The sequence below is a fragment of the Melozone crissalis genome, unplaced genomic scaffold (genome assembly GCF_028551555.1).
Source record: "Melozone crissalis strain CALT ecotype California unplaced genomic scaffold, PUWL_Pcris_2 ptg000140l_1, whole genome shotgun sequence".
NCBI lineage: Eukaryota > Metazoa > Chordata > Aves > Passeriformes > Passerellidae > Melozone > Melozone crissalis.
In genome coordinates, this window is record NW_026535913.1 from 1,898,287 (window position 1) to 1,918,028 (window position 19,742).

The 19,742-nt window shown below is 45.0% G+C and overlaps 1 protein-coding gene across 1 annotated transcript in view; it reads left to right on the top strand.

Annotated features, from left to right (window-relative positions):
- Nucleotides 1–306: 306 nt before the first annotated feature.
- Nucleotides 307–19,742, top strand: part of LOC128948640 (inositol polyphosphate 4-phosphatase type II-like) — a gene marked incomplete at its 5' end in the record, with an annotated part of 99,455 nt that continues 80,019 nt past the window's right edge. The window contains 3 exons of the mRNA XM_054293404.1: nucleotides 307–411; nucleotides 2,023–2,095; nucleotides 6,921–7,068. Coding sequence (XP_054149379.1) covers nucleotides 307–411; nucleotides 2,023–2,095; nucleotides 6,921–7,068 — 326 coding nt within the window. The remainder of the gene's footprint in view (nucleotides 412–2,022; nucleotides 2,096–6,920; nucleotides 7,069–19,742) is intronic.

A 19,742-nucleotide genomic window follows, 5' to 3' on the forward strand; every position in this document is an offset into this window, starting at 1 on the left:
CTTTATCCAATGGTCCACAAAGAGGATAAGGTCTAGAATGAGAACCTGGCAGTGTTCATGGATTCATGCACCATTCATAGCACTTACCTGTCCTCAGTGTTGTGATGAGAGCTTTCATTGTCCTGAAGAAGTTGCCTCATTGTTGTTAACATTTGGTTTGTGATGGTAAATAGCCAGCTCAGTAGCGGTGGCTGCACTTTACAGAATGGAGAGGGCACTAAATATTTACTGATGTTATTCTAATTGAAAGGATTTGATGCTGCAAGTGACCCGGTGTCATGGGTTGGTTTTTTTCCCTGGACATCTGATGGTGGAAAGACAGTTGGTACCATTGAAGTCAATCTTATGAAGATGGGAGAGCTGGATGAGGGGGAAACAGACCACATCACAGCAGATGCTCAGGATCAAAAGGTAGAAACTCAGTTTATTGCACAAAGTTAATTAGAATGATCTGTTGTACCAGATGTCTAAAATACTAATTACCAAATTGGGTTAAGAACTTAAAACAAAATTTGTGGCGCAAGTGCTGTGTAAACTTATCTCCCTCATCCAAAAAAACCAAATTCATGAAGATGTACAGAGTAATATCCTAACCTGAGTTTCCTAGGCCCTCTCCTTCTTGAAGAAAAAAATAGCTTATTTTTATCTCAACTGAATATATTTGATCACTTCTGATAAAAACTGTCCAGAGAGATGCCATAAATACAGCTTCTTTTTTCCTTGGACAGCTGGTCTGGTTTCTGCCCTTGAAGTCCTGTTTATGTTGATTTTTATGTGCAATCTGTGCCCACAATACTGAAAAGCTGGAAGAATGACAGACAGGCAAAGCAAAGAAGAGGTAAATTCCCTTGCAAAGGGGCAGGTTCATCTGCATTAAATGGGAGCACACAATTTTTGCAGCCCGAATACAACAGTTCACTGCTTAACACTGTGGTGTATCCTGTTCTTCCTGAATAAAAGGAAATATTGCTACAGGGAATGCAGGATTTTTTTGTTTGGAAGTTACATATAAAACTATTTTTTGAGCAGAGGACATTATTTTCAGTATCTTTTCTGCATAGCAAAATCAGTCTGAGGGTAAATTTCACACTTTTTTTTCACTGCTTATCTCAGAGAACTTCAATGCCTTAGATGAGTGTGACCAGTTCCAAAAAAGCAACAAATGCTGTGAAATCTTCCTGACTTTGACCCGTAAAACTTGCACAATATAGGCAACATGAGCTGTTTTTTTCAGCCTTCTCTTTTATTTGGCTTTTCTTCCACTGCAGAATGTGGAATGAGACTCCTTGCAGTTATTGGAGATGTAGTTACTGAGCTCTGTTGGGCCTGGGGGACACAGAAGGCTTTAATAGCAGCTTTCTAGGGGTTTCTAATACTTGTAAAGAGAGACCAGACTCATGACCAATGTATGGTCTTTAAAGGAGTCCTTGGTTTGTACAAATCAGTGGCAACACAGTCTTGGATTATATGTTGATAGTGAGGATGCAATTGTGAGAATGGTGAGTCATTGAATTAATAAAAAATAAATAAGTTTTGAACTGGTGAATCACAAAATCTGAGCACATTTTAAGGACTTTTTTGTGCTTCCTGCTTTTCCCTTGTTTAAAAATTAATGAAGGGTTTTCTTGCACTGTGCATGTGAAAACTGCTTTGTCTAAAGAAACCTCTTCGAAAGTATGGAACTTGTCAAAAATGGTTTTAAACTAAAGTGCCTTATTTTTATAGTAAAACGTATTAAGCTAAACTATTACTATCTCCCAACATTTCTGCCATAATACTGGTAGGAAACATTTCTGTTTTGTTATGGAACAGCTGATCATATTTTTTTCATTTTCTTGGCTATAATTCTGATTGTGTTTCAGTATCTTGGAACAGAAATATAAAGAAAAATGTAAATTCTAAGTAAGACTTTGGAAGTTTGTATTATTATCACTCATGGTTTTCAGCCTACCTTTTATAAACTGCCATGGATTTATCTCAGACCCCCTGAATGTGTCACATCTGTATTGTATTTTTTTGCAGTGTGCATTGGTTCGTGAGTGTACAGCCACTGAGGGCATAAGTGGGAAGGACAACCTGCCTTCCTTAAATGCAGGTAAGAATTCCAATATCTGTAAGAGACAGCTCTTGCAACTCCACCTCTGGTCCTGTAGAAATCACACAGATTCGTGGCAGAGCTCATCAATGTCTCTTCAAATGCTGCACAGATGTTCAAGTTCAATATTTTAGTGTTTTATACATGTTTGGCATTATCATTTCACGGAGAAGTTTGAATAAGTGTGTGTCAATTGCGCTTTCTGAAGCAGTGCTGAAATCTCCATCTCCTGCATCTTTACTGTTCAGTGATTTTCAGTGACTAAAAATCACTGTCAGTGACTTCCATGGGCATGGAATTACCATCATTAGTTTCTGTTGTGTCATTGCACGGCATTCTGTAAAATAATTCTGCATTATTTGTAAGTGAATACCCAGGACAATCAATCTCTCTCATTCATAACTGGTGAAGTGGCAGTTTCAGATTGATCTGGAAACTGTCTGTCCTAGAATGAAGGGAGCTGTTGGCAAGGCATTCTCAATTCTAGGCCAGCTTGGGCTTGAGTGCATGGTGTTAAACTAGATCTGTTTTTCTTTCATTATCTGAGGAGTATTACATGCTGATGTGCTGTGCCATAAAACCTTTATTAGCCCGAGTTTATGAATCTCCATTACTCGGCAATAACAATGTCACAAATAAGTTATATGGGTCATCTAAAACCACAGCACTGTCAAGAATTCTGTGTTTGCTACATACCGTTGAGGAGGAATGTTACCAAACTTTTACAACTTTTTAAAATCTTTCTTGAAACTTTTTAATCTGATTTCTCTGATAGGGCAGACTTTCTGAATCTGCTTTGCAGTCTGAAGGAAGCCCTAAAAACTGCCAAAAATTAAGTTCTTCCATATGTGTGTGAATATTGCATTTTTTTTCTGTGAGTTGTTGAGATTAGATCAGAATCAGAAAAAATATGTTCTAGAGAAATACCATTTATTTTCATCAATTCAAAGTGAGAAAGATGTTAATTGAGAATTTCTGAATGTGCCGGAGCTACATCCGGCTCCAGAAATTCCTGAACTGGAAATAGCTGGAGGCATGGAGGGTATCCTGTGTCTCCAGGTGTGTATTTATGGCTTTTCTTGGGCACAAGATACAGAGGCCAGGTGAAGGATTTCATCTAGCCCAGTGCAGTTCTTTGGTTGTGATTCTGTATGTCATCCAGATTAGTGAGACTTGAAGAAATGACATTTCTGCCAGAGAACGATGCTGATTCACAACAGATTGTTTTCTGTTTGTTGCCTCCCTTGTATAGGTCTGATTGGGGTTTTTTGTTGACTTCTTTTGTATAGGAAAATGCTGTAGGTTGTGAATATGTTTTGTTGGAACTTCCAAGGTAGATGTCAGTTTTAGGAATATTGAAGTCTCGATCAATTTGTCAAGAATATTTCCATGTGATTCTACAGTGTATCTAGGCAGCGTTTTCACATTTGTTATTGTCATATACAAACACAATATAAAACCAAAGCCCACCCAACACTACTCGGGTTTATAAAGTTATAAAGTCAAACACACCTTGAAGAGCTTTTTTTTTTTTTTTTTTTTTTGTCATTTTTTGGGTTGTCAGGCTTTTTTTAAAGAATTGAGGGGAAAGAGGTGCATATGCAAGAAATGACAGCATGCAGGCTATTGGGAAGAGTTTGCACTCACAGGAAGTTTTTCTCAGATAAATAATTAGTCTTCAGTCTGTTTCCTGTATTTGTGACTTTCTCTTCTCGTGCAGCATCACCTCCACTTTCCTGCTGACATGCTGTGCTCATACAGAACTGCCCCCAGAACAGTATGTTTTCCATATACATTCATATTTAGTTCACGTGTATGCTGCTGTAAAGCTTTCTGGTATTTTCTTGTTGTTTATCAGGCCTTCAAAATGATGAAACTGAAAAAAAAAGCTGCCTCTGTGAATCCTTAAGCTTGTAGGCATAGAAGCATGCTGGCATTCTTGTGAAATTTAAATCCTAGGATAGGGAACTCTCAGCCCTCCAGTGAGTTATGAGATGCTTGTTGAGCGAGTGGGAATAAGCAGTGTGTTTCAGAGCCTTATCACTATTGCTTCTATACCTCCAGAGACTGAATTTACGTCTCAAAATTCAGTTACTTATTTATAATGCTGGAGAGTTTGCCAGTTGTTTACATGTAAACAAATTGCATTCTAAATTAAAAAAGAAAGATAAGAAAAGTAATTGAAATTAAGCAAAATTAGGAAAGCTTTAATTATTATTCCTGAGGTAATACACATCATATTCCTATGCTACAAAGAAAGATATAAATAGGAACACTGTTAGCAAATTAATATATGGCAAAGATATGCTTTGATCTGTGTTCAATAGGGAATGAAAATAAAACCAGAGTATTCAATCTTTTATTATTTTTATTGTACTCTCAGGGGAAGCAATGTGAAGGATATTGCATGGAATAAAAAGCACAGAGGTTCTTCATATTAAAAATGACAATGTCCAAAAATATTCATGGGTAAATATATGGCATTGGCTTTCAGGCTTGATGCTGTGAGAAAAGCTTTTAAAACAGAGTTTTCTCTTTTTTAACCACTGCAGTTCATGTGGATTTTGGGTTTTCTTCAATGCTTCTCATGATCACTGTCTGAGTACAGCAAGGATTATCTTTATGAAACTTCCACTCATTTTAATCACTACTTTTTATGAAAACCAATTCTAGTCTCACCCTTCTTATTGTACATGCCCTCTAGAATTTGGTTCTAGACAACTTGTTACAGGTAGAAATTAATTATTGTTGCAGTTGGAGGGGAAGATACTTCTGAGATTTTTATGGAGTTGCATGCCTTCAGTAGTTCTGTTTATAAGGAAAAAACATCAAGTACTTATGCAGCTTTTATTGGCCTTAAATCTTAAGCTTTAGCAATACTGCATATTGGGATTATTTGGGAAAAATGCCCAGGCTTTTTTTGACTTTGTAAATGAAATTTTCTTCTTAAACCCATGGATTTGACCATTTAAAAAACTTACAACACACTTGAGATTATCCCCATCTGAAAATTCAGACCTGAATCAAAGACCTGAAGATGAAGCCAGTACCTGGAGAGGAGTTTAATAATTCTAGCCACAATAAAAGTCACAACTTTGAATCCATATTTTTAGTGTTCTTTGTCCCTTGGTGCAGTTGTGATGGGTTTTCTGGGCTTTGCTTTACTTTGTGATGGTGGCAACATTGGGGAGATGGGAGGAAAGAGATTTTTCAGATACATATTTGCATTAGGTTCTCACAGATTAATGTGCATTTTTCAGTGTAGTCGATTCTGAGTGTGAATTTAAGGGCTGCTCTTGGAAAAAATCCCTTGATAAACTCCTTAGGAAGTAGATATAAAAAGGTAAAATAAAGAATCTTTTGTGTCAGGGGCATCATCATTTAAAATGTCCAGGTAATATGCTGATCGGGGGGCACAACAGAAAAAACAGTACCAACTCAAAATTATCATCTGGTTTGGCAGTTTTCTGTTTAAGGCCAGACTTGAATTAGCCCTTGAATTAGCCCTTAGTTTCCTGAGGTTTGAACATTGAGATATTTTGGGTATTGATAGTAAAGAAAAATTGCTCTTTTTAATATGTCAGAGAAATTAAGCATCTCTTTCGCTTATTTCACAATACTGAGTGAAAATTTAGTTTTTGAAAGTAAAATCACTAAGAACTAAAGGCAAAATTACTCTAAAAAGGCTCATAAAATGACAATAAAATGGCAAGAAGTGCTTATAATGTACTGTAATTAAGAAATAGTTGGCTTCTGATTGTAAAGGCGTAAATTATAACATCTGTATTGTCTCACCCTTCCCAAGAGATTGAAAATAGAATAAAAGTTTTTTAAGACTCGGTTGCTCCATCTCTGGATCAGAAAAGGGCATAATCCAACAACAGTTTTTCATCCAAGATTGCTGATGAAAGACATCTCAGTGGAGTGATGGGAATATAGAGCAGTGCGACCACTTAAACATTGCTCCTTTCTTCGGGTTGCAAGCAGTGGGTTTATTATCAGTGTATTTAAATCTCTGGTCTTCTTTTAGGCCTTTCCTAAAGGATATTTGTTAAAAATCCTGATTGCTTAGATAGACAAGGCAGTTTGGGTACCTTTTATTTTTAATTCTCTATAAATCAGACTACATAAACATTAATGGTGTCTGTGAAATGTCTGTTAGTAGCTGTCACTGTTAGTAGCTGTCACTCATTCCAAGTCAAGTGATGTTCTTATGTCACATTGCAATAGTGATCTGAAAACTGTGTGTGTAACATATCGACAGGGCTGTTATATTTATTTCTATGTAGTGGCAGTGTCTTGACCCCATCAAAGTTCCAGGTAACTCTAATATGTTCAAGTTTCCTTTAATGCAGAAGCACACCTCCAATTTGCATTAATGATTTGTGTGTGCATGTCCAGGGGAAGATGCAGCTGAACCCTGAGTCCTGTGCAATTTATTGGAATTGTGAGTGGTGCTGGCAAGCTGTGGTGGTGGCTGTACTGAGTTCATTGTTCATTTGTGCTCTCTGGTTTTCCTAACTCCAGCTGAAATGCAAGAAAAGAGAGTCTGATTGACATTCTCACTACTTTGAAGACCTAAATTCAAAAGTTAGCTACTCTGCTGGTAAAATGCGATTTATTGATGTACTAGTAATACTTTGCCCTCCACATGCTGGTATAAAAATGAAATAGATATTAAATGTTTTTAGTGGAATTTTAATGATACTAAAATTAATTTTGTAAGCTAGGGGGAAATAATATAATAATTATGCAGGTTATTGTCATAAATGTTTGGACTCATATAAGCACATGAAAGCAATGATATTATTTTTGCTCTTTGCAGTGTTGAGAAACCCTGTTTGTAAGTTGTATAGATTCCCTACTTCTGACAACAAGTGGATGCGGATCCGGGAGCAGATGGCTGAGACCACCCTCTCCTTCCACGTTCCTAAAGAACTAATAAATCTGCACATAAAGGAGGACATGAGAAGGTAAGGAAGAGGCAGCAATATAAATTATATTTTTCTGACTTTGAATCATGCAGACGAGGAGCTAAAATATATTTATTTGTAGTATGAAATGGGCACTTTTATAGCTGCTAAGAATTTACAGCTGTAACTGAACAGAATTGATTGCTCAATAGGACTCCAGTGACCTCATAAGTTCTGAGCAATGAACTGTGCTAAAGTGCAGTCATGGCTTTAAACCTGTTAGCACCACCGTTTGATTAACAATTTAAATATTCTGGAACATTAGCATTTTATAAAGGATCAGAAAATGACAGGGGGCTGAGCAACATTGTGCTGTGTTTGGCTATGTGTCTGGGTAGAGTTAATAACATAGAGAAACATTATGCCATGAAAAATGACAAGTTTATAGTGAATAAAGGAGCAATGAGGATAAAATGGACATTCCTTTAGCTAATCTAAATTAGTTGGCATAAGAAAAGGATTCCAAAGTAATGTTTGTTTGAAACCCTAACGTTTGGCCTCATAACCCAGAGAGATATCTGAGAATCATAACAATGTGTATGGCCTGGAGAAAAAGGAGAATAGAGAACACAGGTGTCCCAAAAGCCTTTGAATGTCCAATTTGCCATTGCAGTGATTAAAATGGAGCCTGTCCTTGAACCCTTGTAAGCTGTGCTGATAAAATTTGGGGAAACATCTTTTTAAGTAACCCAGGGCTACCCTGAAGACAGTGCCTCCTTCTTCTTCCAGCGATAATGGATGATGTAGAAGATATTGCCTCCTTCCTCATGCAAGTTACTTAACACATAGATGGGCAGCTGGTCTCATGTGTAAGAGTGATGCTGGGACCCAGTGCTGCATTCCAAAGCCATCCTGTGCGCTTTGAGGCAATTCCTTCCTGTTGTGTCACATCCCAAAACAACCTGTTGTGGCTGTTTGTTCTGCAGTATCAAGCTTCTTTTCCTTTTTTTATTTACCCCATCTGTTGCTTCCCTGTGATGTTTATATGCCAATAGAACAGCATGTGGGAGGCTGGAATCTTGATTTTAATAAAGTCACTGGACTGATACATCCTTATGCATGGTGATGATGGGTTATAAAATTCCTATGAATTGTTATAATAGTTTATTTTTTTCATTTAGTACTGTGTTTAGGCATTTATGGCCTCATCTTGTTTGAGAATACTTATGGGCAAGGTTTTTGCAGTAAGCAATAAAAATAGATTATACTGAGTCTCACAGTTCATGCACTTCCCATATTTTCATTTGCCTCATGGGTAAGTGCCTTTTAAATGTTAGAGGATTACTTGAACCACTTTTACTACTTCTGCATTATTCTCTCCAAAGGCATAATACAAGTAATAGCCCTTGTTGTTGTATCATATTATAGAATTCACCTCCCTGGACAAACTCCTAGGAAGAATTCACCATGGTGGGGTTTTCTCTTCACCAAAATAAAGATTTGAAAAAGAAACAGAAGTAACAGTGGCACAAAGATTGAGATAAGTGCCTCTGATTTTCCTGACTGCCGGTGTGGTTGAGCTGTTCAAGCCTAGTTGAAAGTGTGGGTGTGAAAGAAAGAGACCAAGTGATTGATGCAGTCTGGAGGAGGAGATAAGACTAACCAAAATGAGCAACACTATGTAGAATACCAGCAGATGGTGGGAACAGGAGCATCTGTGTCATCTACCATCATATAAGAGTGTGGGTTGGAGCTTCTGCTTTGTCTGGCCTTTCTTTTTCAAGAAAAGCAATTGTGGAGATGTGTGTTCTTGTGGAGTCCTTACACTTGTAGTCTAGTAGAACGTGTGAGGAGGATGCTGCTATATTCGGTGTGGGCTCAAGTATTCTTCTCTGTGTCTTTTCCCCTCTGTTAGTATAAAAGGATAAATATTTCTGTCTCAGAAGCCACTTATCATACTCAGCCTGTTTCATTTTTTTTATTGTGGCTTCAATATAGTCAGGCCTGAAGCAATTATCTATAAAAATGTGCCAGTAAGTGTTAATGCTATTCAGTATTCATTAAAAATTGTAGTTTAAATTCCCTTTTCTCGCCATCTTGAGATTGATTGTCTCTTGATAAAACTTCAGTGTTCATTGTTAACCAAACCCTTTCATTTATTGACATGATGCTTTGAAATTTGTAACTTCTAACAGTATTTGACTTTATTTTAACTTTAAGGGAAAGAATTTAAAGCAGGAATGGAAGCAAAATGATCTTAAAGTAGGAAGGGAGAAACAAGTTAAATTTAGCTTATAATTGTCTACACTTTTGTATAATAAAAAGTGTAGTGGATAGAAATTTAAAAGGAACTAAAAGTTTTCATCTCTTAGGAACCATATAAAATCGTATCATGGCTTTGCAAATCCCAGTCTATTCTCCTCACATGCATAGGAAAAGAGGCTTTAAAATAATTTTAAATGTATTTGTTGCCATTTTTGGGGTGGGTAGTTTGCTCATGGGGTTCTGGTGGGGTTTCTTTTGTCTCTTTTTTCTGCTTTGTTTTCTCTTTTTCTGTTTCTAAACAACTGTTCAGGGCATGCAAAGGTAAGCACAACTCACATTGAAGTTTTTAGTTGCCTGTCGGGTCAGGCTCACCAAAACTTGAAATAATTTTGGGAAATTCTGTAAGGAGACAAAAATTGCAACTGTTTTCAAGAGAGTCTAAAATGAGATTATTAGTAGAGAAAGAAAAACATGCCTTTTTTTTTTTCTTTTTTTTCTTTTTTTTTTCTTATTGACTCCTCCGTAATAATTATTTGCCTGGTTTGGAAACAACAGAGTGAAAAAGCTATGAGTATTTTATTTCTGGAGGGAATGTTATATTGTTTGTCTGGAGTTTATTGCCTATATATCACAGAAGCATATCTTGTAGCAAAGAAAAATGAGAGTAATTTTATCTGATTCTGTTCTTTAAAAAAAAAAAAAATTGAAGTGGTTATCCATACATTTTAAAGTGAACTTTGTTAGGAAGAATAATTCCTGTGCTCCTTTCCTTAGAAGCTTCTAAACTTCCATTATGCATGAATGATTGAGTCATATCCCAAAGCTATAGTTTATATTTACTCCAAAGCTGCTGTTTGATAAATATTCAGAATTTTTAAGCTGTTACAATATTACAGAAGTTTTGCAAATATAATCTGCAGAAATGTCCCCTCTTGTTTTGAATCCTGCTAAGCTCTTTGCTTCTGATGTGTTGTAGTGTGTTTTTAAGTTTCTTGTTTTGTTCCCCCATTTTAGGTATTATTCTCCCCCTGTTCTTTGTAAGATGGTTCTTCCCCCTCCAGTTTTCCCGCCACAGAGTCTTTGGCAGTTATGTTACCACGGTTACCCCTGCCCCCCTTATTTGTCAATCTCCCAAGTTACATAACTGCTCCTCCCTTATCCCACCATGTAAGTAAAGTTTTCCTCCTCCCTGGGCCCAGTCAATCACCCCCCACTCCTCCCTGCTTTCGAGAACATTCTTCTCTCTGGGGGTCATAGTTGGCTGGCGTCCCAGGGCCCCTCCTTTGTTCTATGTTTATTGGATAAGTTCTTGTGTCAGTTTTCTTATGTACCTCCCCACATGTTCCCCTATTGGTTAGCTGGGCTTCCCCTCCCGTCTCCACCCCTTCCCTGTAAAACTCTGTCTCCCCCCGTGTTCGGGGCCATTTTGCTGTGGGTTTTTCCACTTGTTGGTTTGCCCTGTGCTGCCTGTGGGCTCTTCAATAAACCGACGTTTTACCCCCAGCAAGTGGTCGCCTCCTCTCTCGTCTCGTCCAGCGCGAACCCAAGTCCGCAATCCAGCCCAGCCCGAGGCCAGGACGCCAAGGGGGGCTGGCCTCAGATGCGCAGGGGCGTCGGCCGCTTTACCCCTTCAGCTAGCCGGACTTAGGGCCGTGTACGCCCTCGCGCAGTTTGCCGTCCAACGTGGGGGCCGACGAAGTGGACTTTTGACCACGGACTGGACCCTGCGGAGTTGGGATTTACTTACCCTCTGGACGCCAGACTACCCCGGGTAGTAGCAGGCTTCGTTTTAGAAGCAGCGCTCCCCGGCGGAAGGGAGTCGGGACTCCTCGCACCCTCAGAGGACGACTCCCCGAGACGAGTGACCTTCGCCTGGTTTTTTCTTTGTCGCCGCAGCAGGATTGGTGAGTTCGGGCCCCGTCCTGGGGACTCTCCGGCTTCCCCTCTGCCTTTTTAACTTTCCCTAGGGGTATATGCCCTGCGTTGGGGACCTACCCCCCCGCCTTCTCTCCTTGAGGTTTTTCCTCGTCCCCGCGCCGTTTTTGTTTTCTCTTCCCTTTGGGTGCCGGATTTCCCCAGACGTGGGGCCGCACCCATCACCCAATCTCTTTTTCCCTCCGGCTGTTTACCCAGACTTTGGGGCAGTGGGGGGGGGCAGGGGCCGGCGGCAGGCGGCTCATTGTTTAAGTTCTCGTTGTTTCCCGGGCGTGCGGTTGCGTCATCAGAGGATTTTCCCCCTTTCTAGCGGTAGCAGTTTCTGCTCTAGAAAGGCGCAATGGGTGCCGGCTTGGGAAAATCCCAGAAGGAGGTTTATTATGTTGTGAAGGGTTTGTTGCTTGGGGGTGGTCAGAAAGCCCGCAAGCAGGAGTTAAAATGTTTAGTTAAGTGGGTATTTTCTAGGTTTCCCGAGGTCTCCCCGGAACGCGTAAAAGAGCCGCGGTTTTGGGCAGCCGTTGTGGCAAAATTAGAAGAGGCCATAAATTCCGGGGAGACATAACTAGCCACCGTGGCGTATTGCGCGCGCAGAGTTCATGCGACACTCGGCGTGCCTGTGGAGCCTAAGAAATGTCCCGCGGTTTCTGGTTTGTCCCCTCGTTCTCCTCGTTCAGTTGCCCTTGTCCCCCAAACCTTTCCCTCGTCCCGTAGGCATGAGCCCTCGAGGAGGATTTTGAGGGCCGACCAGAGGCAGGGGGTCCATCCTGCCCCTGCTCCCCCTCGACCGGCTCGGCCTCCCCCTTCGAGGAGCCCTGGCCAGGCTCCTTCTCTTCCCTTACCCTCTACCCCGGTCCCCAAGTCCCCGGTTCCAAACCCCAAAGTTGTTCGGTTTTGCGACGACCCTCAAAAGGGGTCCCTTGGTGCCCGAGATGGCGGCGGCCACGCGGCCGCTCCCGCCAGGGCTCTTTCTTCTCCTCCTAACCCTTTCCTCCCTAATGCTAACCCTTTCCTTCCCCTGGACCGAACCTCTTTTTCGGTTGTCCCTCCCCCATCTCTTTCCTCTGCTCCTTCCATTTCTCCGCCCTCCGATCCTCCGTCGGCTCCTCCCCAGGTTCCTCCCCCAGTTCAGCCCCCTGTTTACTCCTCCCCTGCTCCACCTTCATACTCTGCTCCGCCTCCGAACTCCACCCAGGGGGCGGAGAGGGGCGGTGTGCCGCGCCCACTCCCTCGCCCTGCCCCATTGCCAGACTCCGCCTCAACCTCCTCCAACTCCAGTTCCCACGCTCCCCCTTCCGGTTCTCACGCCTTGTGTTCGGGGTGGGGGGGGATGGATGACTGGAAGCCGGGGCAGGCGCCTTTATTGGAAGCCGCTCCGGTTACGTACCACCTCAGCGGGGAGGGGAGCTCTCAGGCCCAGTGGGTGCCTTTAGCACAGGCCCGGATTAAGAAACTGTGCAAGGCGCAGAAGGACTACTCCCGCGGGTCTGAATACTTCCGGGGTATGCTCCGGAATGCCCTTGCACAGGGAGATCAGGTGCCGGCGGACCTGAGGGCCCTTTTCTCTAGTTTAACAAGACCCATGGAGTTTAGGGTCTGGGTGGGGGAATGGAGGAGGGAGATAGTGGAGGTTCTCCCGATTCTTTGGGGGAATCCTTCAGTGTCTCATGACGCGGACGGTTTGGCAATTTCCCAAGAATATCTTTTAGGCGAGGGACAGTGGGCAGAGGGGATAGCTCAAGCAAAGGCCTTGTTCTCGTCTCAGCTTGTAGAGACCGCTAAGGCAGCAGAGCGGGCCTTTTATAAGCTAGAGGTGATGACCTCCCAATGGGAGGACGATGAAGTCCGGCAGGGGCCGCAAGAGCCTTACATGGTTTTTATCGAGCGCCTCTACAGATACGTGGAGGCCCAGGCGACCGGGGACGACGACAGGGAGAAGATGCTCTGGAGGATGGCGTATAGCAACGCCAACCTAGAGTGTCGGAAGGCCATCAGGAGGCTCCCTCGAAGTCCCCGGCCCACGGTGGAGGCCATGATAGAGGCCGTGGTAGGCCAGGTATCCTTACCATCGCGGCCTAAAAGAGCCTCAGTGGCTTTTGCGGAGGACCCCGAACCGGACTTCTTTGATATAGAAGCTGCCCCCGTTGCCGGGCCCCCAACACCCGGGTCCGGCAGAAGATCAACAGCCACCCACCCCTGCCACCTCTGTGGCAAGACAGGGCATTGGATGCCTCAATGCCAGATACGATTAGATTATTTGGAGTATAGAAGGAAGCGGGAAAAGGAGGAGAGTAAGGGCACAAAAAACTAGGCCTGGAGCCCAGCCCCTCCCTGCGCGAAGACAAAAATGCGGCAGGCCACTTAAAAACAAGCGGGGAGGGAGGAGACGACAGAGAGCTGCCGTACACACTGCCGGATTTGTCTTACTTAGTACCAGACTTGACACATACCTGTGGTATTCAGCCTACACCTGCGCTTGACACCATGTCCTCTGTCCCTACAGGCTGCAGCTAACTAGGGACTTCTATCTCCCTAGTAGTGACATCCAGCTGGTGTCTGTCGACCTGCAACACCCGGGTCGCTGGAGGAAACTTGGACGTTGCAGGTGGACAGTCGTCGGGGACACAAAGCACACACCGCGAGACATTCACATCGTCCCTGGTCTAGTAACTACCGACCGGGACCATTTCGCGGTAGGGCTGTACTGTGTCCGACCCCCACTCTTCCTCCCTAAGGGACAGATCATTGCCCAGGCTATTCCGGTTCCAGATAAAGATAATTGGAAGAACTCCGTGGAGAGGACATCGCCTCCGACAGTAGCCTGGGCACAGCTGGTGGGGAGGGAGAAGCCCCGCCTGACTTGTCAGCTCTCGTTGGGAGGGGACAGAAAGATCGTGAGGGGTCTTTTGGACACAGGTGCGGATGTGACGATCATTCCCTCTCGGGAGTGGCCGTCACATTGGGACTTGCAAAGCGCTGCGGGCACAATCTCAGGTGTTGGGGGCCTTCAATTGGCCAATCAATCTAAGAGCATTGTGCAAATTAAGGGGCCCGATGGGCAATTGGCCTCTATACGCCCGTTCGTTTTAGATTACACCGAGCCTCTCTGGGGAAGGGACCTACTAGCCCAGTGGGGAGCCAGAATTGACCTCCCAAAGGCTCCCCAGGTTTTTCGGGCAGTGGCCACTGAGGAGCGCCAGACCTGGAAGCTGAATTGGCTGTCAGATAAACCAGTACAGGTCTTGCAGTGGCCACTCAACAAGCAAAAATTAAAAGCGCTCAATGAGCTCATTCAGGAGCAGTTACTGAAAGGCCACCTGGTGGAGACCATGTCACCTTGGAACTCCCCAGTGTTTGTCATTAAGAAGCCTAATAAGGACAAGTGGCGGCTCCTGACCGACCTCCGCCAAATTAACGAACAAATAATGGACATGGGTCCTCTTCAGCCAGGGATGCCTTCCCCAGCAATGCTCCCCCAAAACTGGAATTTGGCAGTTATAGATATAAAAGATGGTTTTTTCCAGATTCCCCTGCACCCAGACGATGCCCCGCGCTTTGCGTTCACGGTTCCATCCATCAATCGTGAGTCCCCAGCCAAGCGCTATCATTGGCGAATGCTTCCGCAAGGCCTAAAGAACAGCCCTGTGATCTGCCAATGGTATGTCGCTTTGCTGCTGTCACCCATACGTACAGCCCTCGGGAATGCCGTCATCATTCACCATTACATGGACGACATCCTCGTGTGTGCACCCGACCACAGTCTGCTTGCCCATGCGCTTGACCTGACAACCAATGCGTTGGTTGCTGCAGGGTTCGAGCTCCAGCAGGACAAAATTCAGCGGATGCCACCTTGGAAATACCTGGGCCTCGAAATCACAAAGCGGACCATTGTTCCGCAGAAATAGGCTATTAGGACAAAAGTCCAGACCCTAGCGGATGTCCATCAGCTGTGTGGGTCTTTAAATTGGGTGAGACCCTGGCTAGGCATTTCAACTGAAGACCTAGCCCCCCTTTTCAATTTGTTGAAAGGGGGAGAGGGGCTGAGTTCCCCTAGGGCTCTCACCCCAGAGGCAGGGGTGGCTTTGGAGAAGATACAGAAAGTTATTTTGGCCAGGCAGGCCCACCGTTACCATCCGGGCCTGCCCTTCAAATTTATTATACTGAGAAAATTGCCACATCTCCATGGCGTGATACACCAGTGGGACACCAGTGTAAAGGACCAGGGGCTGGGTGACCCCCTCTTAATTATAGAGTGGGTGTTTCTCAGCCACCATCGGTCCAAAAGAATGACACGGCCACAGGAGTTGGTAGCCGAACTGATCCTCAAAGCAAGATCGAGGATCAGGGAGCTGGCGGGGTGTGATTTCGCATGCATACATATCCCAATTAAATTAGAATCAGGACAACTCAAATTAAAGACCTTTGAAGAACTGCTGCAAACTAATGAATATCTTCAGTTTGCACTCGACAGCTACACCGGGCGCATCGCAGTAGATCGGCCGGCCTACAAATTATTCAATTCGGAGTTTAAATTATCGCTGAAAAAGGTTCAGAGCAGGAAGCTGCTGGATGCCTTGACAGTTTTCACAGACGCGTCTGGAGCATCCCACAAGTCAGTAATGACTTGGAAAGATCCTCAGACTCAGCAGTGGGAGACTGATGTTGTTGTTGTGGAGGGCTCTCCACAAGTTGCTGAGTTGGACGCAGTCGTCAGGGCATTCCAGAGGTTCCCTGGGCCTTCTAATTTGGTTACAGATTCTGCATATGTCGCAGGTGTAGTGTCTCAAGCTGAGTCTGCGGTTCTTCAAGAGGTCACCAGCAAAAGATTATTTGAATTGATTAACAGGCTCGTCGAGCTAGTCTCCCACCGCGAGCACCCTTTTTATGTTATGCATGTGAGATCACATACTGATCTGCCCGGGTTTATTGCGGAAGGCAACCGTTGTGCCGACTCTCTGGCCGCGGCTGCTGTTACGCAGGCCCCTCTCCCAGACGTGTTCGGCCAGGCTAAGATCAGTCACCAACTTTTCCATCAGAATGCGCCTGGCCTGGTCCGGCAGTTCAATCTGACACAGGATCAGGCCAAGGCGATAGTGGCCACATGTCCCCAATGCCAACAAGATCAGATGCCTACTGTGGCCTCAGGGGCCAATTCCCGAGGTTTGGCGAGCTGCGAAGTGTGGCAGATGGACGTGACGCATGTCCCATCTTTTGGTCGATTGTGTTACGTCCATGTCTCAGTTGATACCTTCTCTGGGGCTATCTATGCTTCTGCCCACACAGGTGAAAAGGCAGCGGATGTGCAGAAGCATCTGCTTCAGGCATTCGCTGTCTTGGGCATCTTTAGGGCCCTAAAAACAGATAATGGCCCTGCGTATACCTCCAAGGAGCTGCGGAGCTTCCTGTAGCAATGGGGAGTAGTCCATACGACTGGCATCCCCTATTCCGCAACAGGCCAAGCCATGGTGGAGAGGGCCCACCAGAGCTTTAAGAAGATCTTATCCCGGCAACAACCGGCGATGAAGGTGGAGACCCCCCACGTCCGGCTGTCAAGGGCATTGTACACGCTTAACTTTCTAAATTGCTCTTTTGACAGCCAAAATCCTCCAGTGGTCCGGCACTTTGGCAGTCACCAGCAGCTGCAGCCTAAAGCCAGGCCACCGGTTCTTGTAAAAGATCCGGAGACCTGGCGGACGGAGGGCCCCTTTGACCTGGTGACCTGGGGGAGGGGATATGCCTGCGTGTCCACTCCCTCAGGCCCCAGGTGGATTCCATCTAAGTGGGTCAGGCCCTTCGTCCCGAAACAGAGGACTAAGAAGGAGGCAGTACCACAAGTCCGGCAAGCTTGTTGGCGTTGGCGGAGGAAACCACACCATCAATCTTTGTCTTTCTTTCCGGATCTTCCCCCAGTTACAGAAGAGCCCTCTCCTCCAGCTTCTCCTCCACCCCTTGACCTCCTATGTCATGTTTCCTCCCATTCACCCCCTGCTCCAGCTCTTACCCCCTGTATGTTTTACTTAAACTGGTTGTTTGGAGAAGAACCATTTTTGTGAATTCGTCATACTTTTACTATCTTATCTCATTTCAGTTACATCTCCCCCATGGCCCCCGTTTCAACATCGCTGACTCCCAACCCTAGCCTGCTAATGGCGATCATGACGACCTGCGGACTCCTTTTGCCACCTTCGGAGCCGTGGGTCATCCCCCAGCGGAAAGTCAACGTCTGGCGTGCCTTGGCTCAATCGTTAGGACAGGACAGTATATGCCTAGACACGGGCGCAGCAGAGGACCCGATGTCGCCTTGTGGGGATCCCTTTCTCTCCAGGCGAGTTTCTCCCTGCCTTCTAAAGTGCCTTTAATGCTATCCTAGCCCAGAGCCTCACTATCCTCCCCAGTTGTGATTCCTCCAACGCCTGGAGAGACGGAGTGAGCAGGCTAGATCCTGCACCCTCCGAGCCCACAGAGTTACATTTCCTCGGTTCGACCAATGCATCAATTTGCTTTCAGTTTGATTATACAATCACCCCCGTCGAGAGGGGTAGTGAGGTAGTGCTACAGTCCAAGTTAGAATACCAAGCTAAGCAGTGGTGTAAGGCTGTCCTAAAGATCCTCGGCCCCACCACTACCAGACGGACCCCTTACTCCCTTCCCCGAGGCGTGTTTTTAATTGTGGCGACCGGGCGTGGGCAGGCATCCCCTCTGGCCTGGTCGGAAGGGCCGTGCACTTTTGGCCGGCTGACACTGTTTACCCCCAACGTCACTCAAATTATCAATTGGAAGAAGACAAACATCACATCTAAATTGGCTAGACCTAAAAGAGATCTCAAGGATCTCATTGAGGATTGTGATGATGAAATTACTCATTGGTCACACTCAAAATCCGTCGCCTTTACCATCTTGTTGCCTTGGGTATCGGTGGCGAAGGCTCTAGGTGAATTGGGCTGTCTAGAGTGCTGGGTGGCTAAACAAGCAAATTTTACTTCGGCCGCGCTCTACGACCTCCTCACAGACGAGGAAATAACAAGGAAGGCGACACTCCAAAACAGAGCAGCAATAGATTTTCTATTGCTGCTCCATCATCATCACTGTGAGGAGTTTGAGGGCCTCTGCTGCCTGAACCTATCCTCTCGAGCCGAGGACGCCAGACATTCCATCAAGAGGCTGCAAGACCTTGTCCATCAGGTCAAGCAAGAAACCTCTGACTGGCTGGGGGATATTTTCAAGGGTTGGGGCCTCAGCGGGTGGGCCGGTTCCATAATAGAATCTGTTTGCAAGGTTGTTCTGAGTTAATTAGTACTTTTAGTTTTCATTATTTTGATCCGCGGTTTGGTCCAGAGACTAATGGTCAGAGATACCTCAGCATCTGTCAACCATGCCGCAGTCCCGTCGGACAAGCCCATCGAGCTGGAAGACCTCTCCTCGGAGGCCGAAGAAGCTACAGATGAGGAAGGGGCGACTGCACCGTCCTTCGACCACCCAGGGGCGGGCGGATTCCAGCTCGAAGAAAGCGAGGCCTGGCCGGACCAGCCGCGAGATCCTGAATTTTAAGTTTCTGTGGACTTCCCGTTCTTTTTATTTTATTTGTTAAGAAACGGGGAGATGTTGTAGTGTGTTTTTAAGTTTCTTGTTTTGTTCCCCCATTTTAGGTATTATTCTCTCCCTGTTCTTTGTAAGATGGTTCTTCCCCCTCCAGTTTTCCCGCCACAGAGTCTTTGGCAGTTATGTTACCACGGTTACCCCTGTCCCCCTTATTTGTCAATCTCTCAAGTTACATAACTGCTCCTCCCTTATCCCACCATATAAGTAAAGTTTTCCTCCTCCCTGGGCCCAGTCAATCACCCCCCACTCCTCCCTGCTTTCGAGAACATTCTTCTCTCTGGGGTCATAGTTGGCTGGCGTCCCAGGGCCCCTCCTTATTGGATAAGTTCTTGTGTCAGTTTTCTTATGTACCTCCCCACATGTTCCCCTATTGGTTAGCTGGGCTTCCCCTCCCGTCTCCACCCCTTCCCTGTAAAACTCTGTCTCCCCCCGTGTTCGGGGCCATTTTTGCTGTGGGTTTTTCCACCTGTTGGTTTGCCCTGTGCTGCATGTGGGCTCTTCAATAAACCGACGTTTTACCCCCAGCAAGTGGTCGCCTCCTCTCTCGTCTCGTCCAGCGCGAACCCAAGTCCGCAATCCAGCCCAGCCCGAGGCCAGGACGCCAAGGGGGGCTGGCCTCAGATGCGCAGGGGCGTCGGCCACTTTACCCCTTCAGCTAGCCGGACTTAGGGCCGTGTACGCCCTCGCGCACTGATGTTTTGCAAAAGTAGATTTCAGAAGCTCATTTTGCTTAGCGGAGGCCAAAATCACTTAGTCTTCTAGGTTTTGAATTTGTCATGTTTGCTTTACTAGGAAACACATCATTAGATTTTTGAAGCTGTATGTATAAAAAATTGCTACTTGGCCTTCATACAGCATTTTCAGCTTATGTGCTTTTTAATAGCACAATTGTTGTTTGACACAGTTACTGGTTGAAGTGGATTTTTAAAGTTATTCAA